The 13,062-nt window shown below is 41.0% G+C and overlaps 1 protein-coding gene across 3 annotated transcripts in view; it reads left to right on the forward strand.

Moving 5' to 3' along the window:
* The window catches only part of LOC121080502 (uncharacterized protein C18orf25), a 57,785-nt gene extending 45,467 nt beyond the window's left edge, over nucleotides 1–12,318 (forward strand). The window contains exons 4-6 of one of the 3 annotated variants that reach the window (XM_040578550.1): nucleotides 1,604–1,730; nucleotides 7,560–7,719; nucleotides 12,093–12,318. In XM_040578550.1, coding sequence (XP_040434484.1) covers nucleotides 1,604–1,730; nucleotides 7,560–7,719; nucleotides 12,093–12,098 — 293 coding nt within the window. In that variant the 3' untranslated portion in view covers nucleotides 12,099–12,318. Of the gene's footprint in view, nucleotides 1–1,603; nucleotides 1,731–3,052; nucleotides 5,013–7,559; nucleotides 7,887–12,092 lie in introns of those variants that run through there. The other 2 variants (XM_040578549.1, XM_040578548.1) reach the window with 2 other exon arrangements.
* Nucleotides 12,319–13,062: the final 744 nt, after the last annotated feature.

Below are 13,062 nucleotides of genomic sequence, written 5' to 3' on the forward strand. Positions count from 1 at the left end.
AACCGAAGCCCCTGGGCACTTCAATTTCATGTTTCACAGTGTGCCCAGCCACTTCTATTAAGAAATATGCATGACCCATTTTGGGACTTTCTGGCAGTCAGTGATATTTGCCAAGAAATGTTCAGCTGAACTGTAATGTTAGGAAAAGTCTAACTGGGCTATTAATTCGTTTTAAGTCCAGCTGACAAATCTTTTTTGTCTTGTGAGGTGGAAACCTCTCCTTCGGGTACATGTCAGCACACAGATTTCCTTCCTTTGCTGACTCTGATCAGATGTTGCACCAAGGGTCTTCACTTTCCAAAAGCTGAATGTACGGTATGGTCTCTTGTCCCTCCATTTGCTTGCATCTTTTCCAAGTGCTTTAAGCAGTTATGAGGTTTCCCTGGCGCTTGTTGATTTCATCTCTCTGTGTCCTCTTGATCCACCTGGAGGTATAATCAATTCTGCATGTTCAAACACCTTTGAAATTCTATGGATTGTTATTGCATCCTCCTCCTCCTCTCATCTTTGAAGAGGTGTCCAGTCAAACTAGATATGCATAATATATTCAACTAATCTCAATTTTCCTGCTCAACAAGTGGTTCTTCCCCTGTGTAACAGAGCTGAGTGAGTGGTTTCCAAGAAGTAGGTAGCGTCATCTGCTTCAGGGCTGCCCCGTGTCCCCCACATTACTGCTAAAGAGAGACGCTAGAGTGAATTATTTTTTTTTTAAAGGAAAAAAAGAAGTTACCTCTTTTTATTGAAGTCTTATTTTTAATTTTTTTAAAATTTATTTTCTGTAAAACAAATAATAATTTTGGCTGGTTTGTGCTTTCCATGCAAGTATTATTTAGTATGTCACAACACAGCTTCACTAATTGTGGGGAAGAACCTTCTTATCTGTACTTGACAGAAAAGACAAAACCTGCCACACTCATTGTGAGTGTTTAGAGAGGACTTGTTTGACAGACTGAGGAACTGGATAGCATTGAGGAACAGTAATAAAAAAACAACTCTGCTGTAGATGGAATTTATGAAAAACAGGGTTGTTCTCTCCCCCCCCCAAGTATTTGTAATAATGTTAGAACAGATGTTTGAAGCAGCATGACCAGAAACTGATGGGTTTGTTGGGTTTTTTTTTATTTACCAGCTTCACCTATTTAAAAAACAAAAAAAAAAAGGAAAATTAATTTTCCTTGGTGCGTGTGATGTTTCTGTCCAGCTTATAGGTTTTGTTTGCCACAGTATCGTTGAGTTTGATTTATTGACAATAGATTATCTTGTTTCTTTATTTTGAAGAGGTTTGGGCACAGTCTTAACTTGTAGCATTGCCATAAAATAACAGTTGGAAAGCCTAATTACATAGTGTTCTTGATGCAGTAGTTGGGCTTTGTTCACATTTGTGTAGGAACACCATCCCTAGAGCTGTTGAGACTGGATAAATCCAGTGGTCATCCAGTATCAAGTGATGAACTGAAAGTTGGGTAACTTAATCTAATAAGATTTTCTACTCTCAGTGTTTTGTTCTTTTTTTTTATTAGCTTGGGAAATTCCTTTTCCAGCTGATTTCTGAGTTGTGTGAGCTGTTAAACATCGGCTGTGTTTGCATCTTCCCCACCTGTAGGTCATTTGGATCGAGGCTTCCTTGCAAGTGACAAAACCTCTTCTGGTAATGCCCAGATCAATGAAGAAATTAATATCGCCTCTTCTGATAGCGAAGTAGAGATTGTTGGAGTTCAGGAACATGCCAGGTATGAATTCCTTTTTTCTTGCTCTAATATTTCATTGATTTTTATCAGAATATCTCTATTGCCAAAATCAATAAGAAAAAACCTGCTGACTTCCACTTCTGTAGTTATCCATCCATGACTGATGCCCAAAAGGTATCTGATGACTGATGCCATACCATGACTGATGCCCAAGGTTGCACTTGTTTTCTCTATTCCGCTGATTATGATGCTGTCTCAATGTGTTTTTCTTTAGAATGTTATCAAATTGAGAAGTATCTGGCTTGAGCTTGTGTTTTGATATCAAACATTAACAGTCTAAACATACGTAGTATTAAAACACCCAATATTGAGATACCAAATTCATATACATCAGGGATTTGGATTTTAAAGGCATAGTGTTAATATGCAAATCTGTAAATGAAAATATTTATGTGGTTTCTTGTTTCCTTTCAATGTTTCACATTAAAGACCCCAGTAAATTCTTGTCATCGCTTTGTTATACAATAAAATTAGTGTATCTTTCGTGGGTTTTTTCTTCTTATTATTATTATTCAGTTGTTACATATCTATTATGAATATAATAGGTAAAAATAGTGTGCAAATAAATAGATGCGTACCTCACTTCAGCAAGGCACTTGTTTGTGTGCTTATCTTTAAATATATGATTTAGTCTCATCGACTATAATCACTGAAAGCTTAAATGTTTTGCTGAAGTGGGCCTGTACTGTTAGCAGTGAGCATTTCCCAGCGTGTTTGTAGTTTTTAGTTAAGACCACCAAAGAAAAATCAAATGTAATGGCGGTAATAATGTGATTACATCTCTTTTGTAAGTATTGTAATGAAAGTATCATTATGTCCTTACTTTAACATGGTTTCAATCTCATGTAGAAAGATAGCTTTTCTCTTTGTCTCATCAAGCCTTACTTAAAATTTTTCTCTTTTTAAAAGTCCAGTGGGTAAAACTGCTAGTAGGAAACTACAGTTCTGAATAATGTGTGGTACTACACGTGATGGGGCAGACCTCTTCAGGATCCTTGGGACCCATGCACATATTTTGTAAGGAATATCACTTTACACCCACTGGCAGAATTCAGTTCTTAAAAATAATTTAATCACCACCACCCCCTCCCAAGTTTAAGTTTAGTCTCAAGCTTTGTTTATATATTTAAATGGACTTAGATGTCATATTAAGATGTCATGGACTCTACAAATGGAAAATCCACAAGGACATTTTGGAGAGAGTCATGTTAACAAGATGCTAAGTGATAAAACACTGCAGCTGAGAATCTTGTGTGTGAATTCAATAGTAGCTTTAATCCTTTGTGGTTTTTGCCTTGCTACAGGTGTGTGCATCCCAGGGGAGGCGTGATTCAGAGTGTGTCTTCCTGGAAGCATGGCTCAGGCTCACAGTACATAAACACTCAGCAAACACAATCATGGACAGCTGTGACTCCCCAGCAGAATTGGTCTTCACCCCCAGAAGTAGTAGACCTCACTTTGGATGAGGATACCAGACACAAATATCTACTGTAATGCAGTGTCACTGTGTTTCTGTCCCCACCCCTTCTCCCCTTTGTGGCACAGAAGTTCATTGTTAAAGCTTCAGCAGCCCTGTTCCTGGCATTATAAAATTCAAACTCGTGAAGCTTTTCATTTCTGTAAGAATGTAGTATAATTTCAGGATCATTTAAAACGGTATTGCCTTCTCGAAGGGGGATTCCTCCCAGAATTCAAACCCAATAGCACCCAATTTAAAACACATCTACAGTTACTAACCTGTGTGTGGTCATCTTAAGAAATAACTGTGTGCAAACTTACATCCTCCCACGCTTTCCCACCTCCAGCTTCAGAACATTTTTAATTTATCGGTATATTGAGTTTGTTAGTAAAGTTAGTGTTTGCTGTGTGAGCATCAATGATTTTGAGAAATGTTGTGTCCTCACTGATTTCAGTGGAACTGGGGGTATTGAACACTTCCGAAAATTGGGCCAAGAGTATTTATACCCAAGCTGATTTGGTTATGTTACCAGCAGGAGGGACTGTCTTTAATACAAACAGCCCATAACATGCACTGAACAGCTTTAAATTAAAGGATTTTTATTTTCAATGTAATATATAGTTTACACTCTTTTCAGTGCTGAGTCTTCTGTCTACTTGACTACTGCTGTGTTTCACTGATCATTTCCCACAGCTTGTTACAGTTTAACATAGGAATAGTAGTGACTTAGTAGCAGCTGATTATTGCAAAAGCACAGGGAAAAGAAAAGTAATAAAAAGGCCCAGCATCCCTCCCCTTCTTAAATATAGCTGAATTTTTTTACCTATATCAGAGTCTTGCCTGGAGTAGGAGAGTAATGGAACATTTTGTAGTCCTCAGTTCTACTGTTGCTTATCTGCTTTGGTGACCATCTAAAAAAAAACCCCAAAACCCCAACAACAACAAAAAAACCACAAAAAAAACCCCAATTTCCAAAGCTCCAGTCTGGCAAAGCACTTTAGTAGCTGCCTAGTGTTTAGCTTGGCCAGTTTGCTGAAATTTGTGGGGCCATTCGAGTGCTTAAAGCTCTGTCCTAAAAGATGTTGCAGGATCAGGTCTTAAGGTTGTGATTTTTTTCCTTTTTAAAACTGGATCTGCACAGTTTTCCTGGCTTTAGGACATATCCTTTATCCTGGTCTTAGAAGTGGTTTTAGGGTATGATCCAGGAAACACTTTCTACCAGAATATTCACCAAAATCCATGGAACTACTTTAGCAGGCTGTAGTTTCTGTAGCGTATATGGAAATTCCTGCTCCTCATCTCTCATTTTGAGCCTTTCTCAAGGCAAAAAACAAAGATTAGACTTTAACAAGATGATATTCACTTTAAAATCTATTGTGCAATTAAAATGTTCCTTTGTATTCCAATTGTTTCTAGTGGGAATTTTGTACAACAGTATTGTCAGATGTTTTTTGCCGTGTAAGGCTGAACAGGCAGTAGTCAGGACATGGGAAGTTCTGTTTTCTTTTTGCATTGGCTGGTTTCTAAATTTATTTGGCTTCCAATAATTTTATCTGCGGGGGAAAAAAAATACTTATCTTGTCATATAACTTAAAGAAAAAAACCAAACCAAAAACCACAACAACCCAGCAGTGTTAACAAACAGCTTTTTCTTTAATAAGCAGAATGGTTCTAACTGCACTTTAGAGAACAGTTAGGTAAAGGATTGATACTCCAGTTTCAGGCTTTCTAAAACATTGAACTTAAGTGTGTTTTATGGCCAGAAAAATGTATGTGGTGCTTCTAGTGACCGATTTCTTTCTCTAGGGGTGGGAGGGAGGGAGCAGAGTGTGGATGGAGCCCATTTGCATTGTGGTAGGGAAAAGCCCTGTACTGTTGGGGTACTCTATCAGTAGTGGCTGTCCATCTTTTTCTCCTTGTATTTTAGTCATGCGACTCGGCCGTCATTTTAGTGGGCTAGCACACATGCTGTGTAAAGGTAACTTTGGAACAGTGACTTCATGTGGCTGCTTTTTCCTGTTTCACAGTCTTTAAAAGATCAGTTTTGAAGAAAGATGCAGGGACCCATTTGTAGTTCTTCCATGAAAAATGCAAACTCAGTCTCTTGTTTTTCAGTTTGTATATGATGTGACTTCCATGTATATATAAAAATGACTGCATCCTAAACAAACTTCCTCCAATTGTGCACTGTGTTTGTTTAAACAATTCATGTATTATAGTCTGATGCAGGTTTTTATTTAAAACGCTACATGTTTTCTCTTATTCCTAACAAATTTGAAAGGGTAGTGATCTCAAAACCACAATCACTGGATAGTTAGGAAGCGGTTATGTTTTGGGGTTGGGTTTTTTTTGTTTGTTTTTTAAGAGAGCAAAAGGTGCCTGGATGGTTTTGCTCTTCTCAGCAGGAAAGAGAAACATTAGCCCGTTGTATGGCTAAGAACCAATGCACTTGAGGCCTGATCCAGAACCCGTTGGTGCGGGGCTTTCCGTCGACTTCAGTGTGCACTGTCGACTTCAGTGTGCATTGGCTCAAGCCCTTCATGGTTTAGCAGTTACTGAATTGCTGAAACTTGGAATCTTCTGTAGTAAAGACAAATCATTGCTTAGAATATAAATGTTTAAAACATGTGACTCTAGTTAAAAAAATTGATTCTTCTCGACACTCATTATTTAGTTCTCATTTTCCATCTAGTATTTAATGGTCTTTGGAGAAAATAATAATAATAAAACAGAGTGTTATATATATATAAATATATATATTTTTGGTGCAAGATGAGACCTGTTTTTTGAAACAAGTCTGTAGCATAAAGGTTAAGCTATTTTAAGACAAAATAAAATAGAATGCATTATTTAAGCAATATAAATTTGTTTGGGATTTCTTTTCCACTTTCATTAATTGTGCTGCTGTTTGTCACATTTCCAAAGTAAAACCTTAAGCTCTGTGAATGAGATACAGTTGCCTGAATTCAGCAGTTTTCCCTGCTGTAACGTGTTTCATTTTGAACATCCAGAATGTAAACGTGATTTCCTGACTGCAAAAGCTTGCTTTTATCTCCTGGACCAGGGCAGGACCACTTCTGCTACCTGCTGCTGGTGGGGGATGCCAGGGGATGCACAGGTAGCAGTAATGATGAGGTGGTGCCTGTCGTGCTCCACAGAATCCCTTCTAGGGATGCAGTTTCTGCACAGCTTCCATCTCCCTAACACGCCACTGTCCTTTAGGTGTCTGAGCAACCTTCATACCAGTATTTCTCCAACTGACATCCTCACAGCTGTCTTCTGCTGGTCAGTGAGACCAGTGTTATACTCAGATGTTCTCACACAGATGGAAAAAAGCTGACAAGCTCATATTTGCTGCTGTTTGAGATGGTCTGCACATCAGACCACCTATGAAGTAATGGGCAGGTCCTCGTAGAGCACGAGAGGTGGTGCCAGGCTGAACAGCATTCAAAGAACCACTAAAGTCTGCTGGGGAATTGGCAGCCGCAAGGCAAGAGAGGGAGGGTGAGCGTAAGTACGCACTGTGCTAAACTTAGGGACCCACCGCCAGTCTTCTCCATAGCCAATATGAAAATAGGAATAATCATAAAATCCTTTACATTTCCAGCCAAATATAAGGGAGTTGGCTTTAGTTCTGATGGTTTTTATCACGTGAGAAGGCTCTCAGTGGTGCGAATAAGGAGAGCTATTTATCAGTGTAATTTAAATGTCAGGATGGATACCAAGAGTGAAGTGAGTCTGTTCTTCAGCCCCACTGAGTTCTTGGCTTTTGTGAAGCTTGAAAATACAAATTCTGGGTCTGGTGGTGGCTGTGGAAGTGGACTCTAGACTCGGATTTTTTCATGTATTATCTACCAGCTGAGGGAGAACAGTGCTGTGGAATTTGGTGTAGGTGTAGGAAGAGGAGAGCTGAGGTATGCCCTGAATCTTTTTTTTCCCCTCCCTTCCATCAGCAAGAGATGCCCAGAGTCTTTAGACTTTAGGATACACCACATGGAAAGTCTGAAATTCCTTCTGCAGCACTCGGCACATCCCTCATGGCTCGGGATGCTTTGTTTTTATGTAGGAGCCACTTGGCTTTGTGGGAATTGTCATTTCCGGGGTGATACATGAACTGACAAGAAGTAGCCAAACAGGTTAGATTTTGTATTGCTTTCCCCAGTGAATTTGTTGCAACGCAGAGTAATTTTGTGGCGGAAAATTTAGTTTGTCTGCCTTGAAAAGAGGAATGCAAGGGTTTTGCTAAGTGGATTAGTTCCCCGGTTCCCTGGGGAATCTGTAAGTGGTGTCCTTCACTGAGTGTATCACCTCCGTTTGCTGAAATACTACTTGTTTTTCCCTCTCCTTTTTAGCGTCATCATCTGTGCACGTCAACTGCTGTGGCTTTCTCTCCAGAGCATCACAGGGATACAGTTTCTCTTCTGTCTGCAGAGGAAAGGAGAAGCATGCCTGCAAAAGGCAAACTCCCAACAGACAAACCCTGCATTTATTTTTGTCTTTGGTGCACGTAAGGTGAGCATCCTCCTTTTACTGAAACTGAACAGCCGATGAGGATCCAACAGGTCTTTATCTTGATACCAGGGAATTTATGAAAAATAAATGTGTTTCTGAAAGTCCTTACACCTACTGATTCATAAATGCCCCTTAAAAGTTTTCTCCTGGAGCTGGTTAGTTGTCGCGACGGAGGGAAGACACAGTCACTCAATATGAGTGATCAGCAGACCTCGTTTATTGTCCCTTACAGTCACCTTTTATGCCTTGTTATAATTAGCTCATACATATTACAAAAGTTAAGCTCATTATTGGTTAGTTGCCTAAATACCAAGCCCACCCCTAGTTTCTCTTCTGTAGTTATCTGTTCCCACCTGCAACATTCTTTTCCCACCACAATCTTCCTGTTATTGTGTAACAAGAACAGCCAAAGACAGTGTATTTTGCTTTACTTCAGATAAGCTGAGAGCGATGTGCATTTTTGTCCAGCCAGCTGGACTATGTCTATGTGACCCTTTTCAGCTAGCCAGTTATCCACAATTCCCCCGTTTTTATTTTGGGCGACATAGGCTTGGTTGACCATTTTCAATAACAGCATTTTAACACAGGAAAATACACAGCCAACTTATAAAATCTCAGTTCAGAAGTATAATTCCTGAAATACTTGAAAAATAAAGTTAGCTTGAAGCTTTAATTTAGATGCTCTTTCTGTTCCAGTGATATAAAAAGTTTAAAAAATTCAAAGGTAATTTTAAAGTTCTGAACCTGGACTAATGCAAGCTCAAAACCCAAAAAGAAACCAACCTGATGTTTGACTAGGAATATTTGCAAATACTTTAGTGGAAAATCCCTGACCATTAACAATTTTCTGTCCAAATAACATCTGCCCTTATGCAACCAACCAGTCCATACATTTTCTGAAGAATACCTCATTGATATCAAAGAATTAACAAAGGGAAAAAATTAGTTCTAAGCTATATACATTCATAAGTGGATTTTTCAATAGTTACATACAGATTTACACACTAAGCCATAATGGCTTGTAGGCGATACACACAAGAAGAGTACGTTGCTTATCTGTCTGAATGTCTATGCTGAATTTGACAACTATGCCACAAGCCAAGCCTACATGGGTGCTGTATGTTATGCATGTTCCTTAACAAACAGAAGTATAATAGATAAATTCCCAAGATCTAGTCCCCAACCTAATTATATTATTTTGTAGCCAATTAAGGAAAATAACACAAATGTGCATATCTATATGTGCACACACCTTTTAGTTCAGAACCAATCTGTGATAAAAGGCCTTAGCCTTATGGCATCATCGAATCTTAACGAGTACAGTAATTAAAAATGCAGTCTTACTGTAAGTGCGATTTATGCTGACATTCCCTCAAATGCTACACGTGAGTATTTCTCACTCAACTGCCTCAAGTTAAAATAGTAGTATTTGTTAATATGTATTAAAAAAATCATTAATTCTCTACAATAGCAGTTGACTTCCATAACACTATGTAAGCAAAAGAGGCTTAAGATGGGTTTTCTGAATACTAACAATTAATTTTAGACTGCCTAAACTCAGGTCTTGAAAGATTTCACTCTGCCAGACATAGAAACACTGTTGCACTCCAGTTGTGATATCCCTTTTCCCAAGGTCACATGCACATCTCGCTCAAGCAACATTATTGTCAAAGTTTCTCTCTGCTACATAAAAGCATATTGCACTTGTAGACATAAAAGACAGCACCCTTACTTAGATTATTACCTTATTACCTCATAACTCTTAGTATACCTTGTATCTCTGATTTCATCACTTCAAAAATTCACCAGAAGCAGATAAAACCACAGCATCAGACTAAACTACACCTTAACTGCTGATTCAAATAAAGGCATTCTCTTCAGATATGCCTAATGCTTACAAATAATTTTGGCTGGTTTTGATCAAAAAGCTATTATTACGATAATGATCAAAAATAATAATCCCGTTTGCAAAATGCCTTTAAGCCAGCCTCCTAGTCCCAACCAATTTCCACATTCAGAATACAGCATAAATACAGAATACAGAATAAATTATCTCCATCAAGGCAAAAAGGCTTCTCTTCAAGCACAGAGATGTTTGCTAGTTCAAGGCAGAAACCCATTTCTTGTAGGGGACATCTGAAGCACTATTTTTGGTGGGTTTGTAATCAATTCCGTATTTTTCGTTGAGAAGCTTAAGCTGTTCCTCTTGTTTCAGGAGTGTTTCCAACTCTGATTTGTCGAATAGGTCCGTATTTCCCAAACATATCATACATTTCCTCCGCTGTGATTTTATACGGCAGGTTCCGAATATAGAGGATCCGATTGACCTCTGGGGGCAGCCAGATGTTAGCTCGCTTGGCCGCTTGCATCGCCATGGCGCCGATCGGAGGGGGGTGGGGGTGGGGGTGCCGCCTTGGAGAGAAACCGCGGCCGGGAAGGGGCCTGCCGGGCCGCGCCGCCGCTCGCCGCTGCCGCGGGGGACCCGGATGCTATCCCATACGCTAATAACCCGGGTAATGCCTTGTTACAATCTATGTCCCGAACGCTCCGCTTTTCTAAAAAGCATTTGAGCGAATCGTACGTCGCTCGTCTCTCCATACCTTCGTCAGCGCTGTTGCAGCCTTTGCGAGACTTCGGCGACGCGTGGCCGGCGGGACCCTCTGTAGGTGCTCCCGGGCGCGGGGACTGTGCCCTTCCGCCTCCTGCGCTGCTTTCAGGACCGGTACCCGAATCTCCGTCGAACCGTGGCTCGCAGGTTCAGCCCTCTCTAGGGTCCCTGTTCGGGCGCCATTTGTCGCGACGGAGGGAAGACACAGTCACTCAATATGAGTGATCAGCAGACTTCGTTTATTGTCCCTTACAGTCACCTTTTATGCCTTGTTATAATTAGCTCATACATATTACAAAAGTTAAGCTCATTATTGGTTAGTTGCCTAAATACCAAGCCCGCCCCTAGTTTCTCTTCTGTAGTTATCTGTTCCCACCTGCAACATTCTTTTCCCACCGCGATCTTCCTGTTACTGTGTAACAAGAACAGCCAAAGACAGTGTATTTTGCTTTACTTCAGATAAGCTGAGAGCGATGTGCATTTTTGTCCAGCCAGCTGGACTATGTCTATGTGACCCTTTTCAGCTAGCCAGTTATCCACAGTTAGTCATCTGGATTTGCAATTCAGTTTAAAATTAGAATTGAGTGCCAACTACTGAGAAGGAAGGATCTTTCAGACAGTAAATCTTGGGGCAAAGCTGGAGTGGGCAGGGGAAAACTCTCTGAAAGTTTAATTTCAGATAATTTTCTACATTTACTAGCTGCATCAGCAGTTTGGGGTGAATCCAGGGCAACCACTTCAGAGCTGGAAAAAGAAGCAAGAGTCTCCTGTCAAATCCAGTTTTCATTGTTGTAGGTGATGCAAATTGGTTGCAGAACTCTTGGAGCCTGACTTGCTTTTCCAGGGGGGTTCCTATGTGTGTGTGCCTCTAACAAAATGCCACCTCGCACAGCTGAGGATCGCATTTGCTTTGTCCATGGTTTCATAGCATTGACAGCTTTTGGCTGGCCCGTGACCAAGGACATCCAAACCCTTCCCGTTTTCTTTCTGCCAGGCCCTTGTGTGTTTACCTTAAACTTGACATTGCTGAACTCCAATGTCACATCCATTACTGGCTCATCTGACCTCATCCACGCCTTCCAGTATTGACAGTGCTGCTGCACAACTCTGTGATCAGCAGGTTTTAGTCAAAATCTCCAACCTGACATGTCAAAGTCACTCATAAAAATAATGACTGTCCGTTGCTTCTTTGGAAATGCATTTTTTCTAATGTTTCCACCAGCAGATTTAATTATCTGCATCCTAAAATACACTTGTTTTTCCCTCCATCGTTACGATAGCCCTCTGGATGCCTCAGCGTTTGGCAGCGTGGACCTCCAAGGGAGGCTGTCATTTTGAAGCAGGGCATGTTCAAATCCCCCACTCTGGGGTTGTAGATGCATAGGAGATGTTTATCTGTGGTGTTATGAGCTGGCAGTGGTCCTGTAAACCCAAAGAGGAGCTTTCAAGTCAGAGATGGTTGGGCTGAAGTGATTCTTTTAAGATTCTAATGGGAAACGTGTCACTCATGTTATGTGTTCTCACTCAAAGCTCATCTCACCTGGCACAGGATATGACAGAGATTCACGAAAGAGTAATTTTCTTGCTTTTCCCCATGGTTATGCTTCCCATTTGGGTCCATTTATTAACACTCTGCCTGGACTGTGTGTGACAAAACCACCAAATAAAAATACCCCTCACAAGAGCTCTGCCAGTTGCTGGCCAAGCACCTCAGATCTATTTTCTGACATCTCACTAACATCTCCCTTCTGCTAACGTTTTACAGCTCTAGTGGGATCCATCATCTGCACAAAGAGCCAAGGCGAAGCTCTCTGCGACATGGCAACATGCTGGAAACCACCTCTTGGCTGGGCTTCCCTTCTCCTGGTCAGCAGCACATTCCCGAGAGGAGGATACCCCTACGCATCTCTCTTGCTCAGAGCAGCAAGAGGGAAGGACACCCTAAGGAAGTCATTTTGCACTTAAATAAAGTGGTGATGTGGGTTAATGAATAGATTTTAGCAAAGCAGTGTTTTTTTCTGAGCATTTGGGGTTAACTCTTGCAGGGGAGGGACTGCACTTGCTCAGCTTCCCATCTCCGTTGCATGGGAGTGGGGAATGATGGAGGCATCCTCACAACATGGGGTACCAACAAGGATGGGACCCATGGGAGTGGGATGTCATCAATGGCGGCTGGTGGGTGACTCCTGAACTGCTCCTCCAGCTTTGCCTCTTGCTTCTGCAGGAGATCCCCAACCCCTGGGCAGGAGGGTCAGCACGGTAAAGTGCTGTGGCCAAAACCTTGGCTTGTAAACCCATCCCTGGTAGGGATAGTCTCTGATTTCCTCAGCAAAGGTGGGAGATGGGTCCTACCTGTCTGAGATGCATCTCAAGGAGGAAAAAACGCAGGTTTTGGGTATTTTGTCAACTCATTTTTGTTTTTAATGGTTCTTTATGCGTGCTGGGTCTTTTCTTGGATTGTTAGTGTCATGTTTCCAATCCCATGCTGGACAGGCAGTGACGGGAGCTCACCCCCGGTCTGTGGAAGGACCAGAGCTCATCAGAGAACTGAGTTTAGCTCCTGACAGGTAAGAGAGATTATCTGGACAAAATCCTGGTGGACAAACAGATGTGGGAGCAGCAGCTTGCAGAAACACCCTCATTTCTGTGCTTTGCCCAACCAGCCACCCAAATACTTCTCATTAAAAAAATGTTCCTGAAACAATGAAAAATCCAATCATTGGGAGTTGCTGTGT

The sequence above is a fragment of the Falco naumanni genome, chromosome W (genome assembly GCF_017639655.2).
Source record: "Falco naumanni isolate bFalNau1 chromosome W, bFalNau1.pat, whole genome shotgun sequence".
Lineage (NCBI taxonomy): Eukaryota > Metazoa > Chordata > Aves > Falconiformes > Falconidae > Falco > Falco naumanni.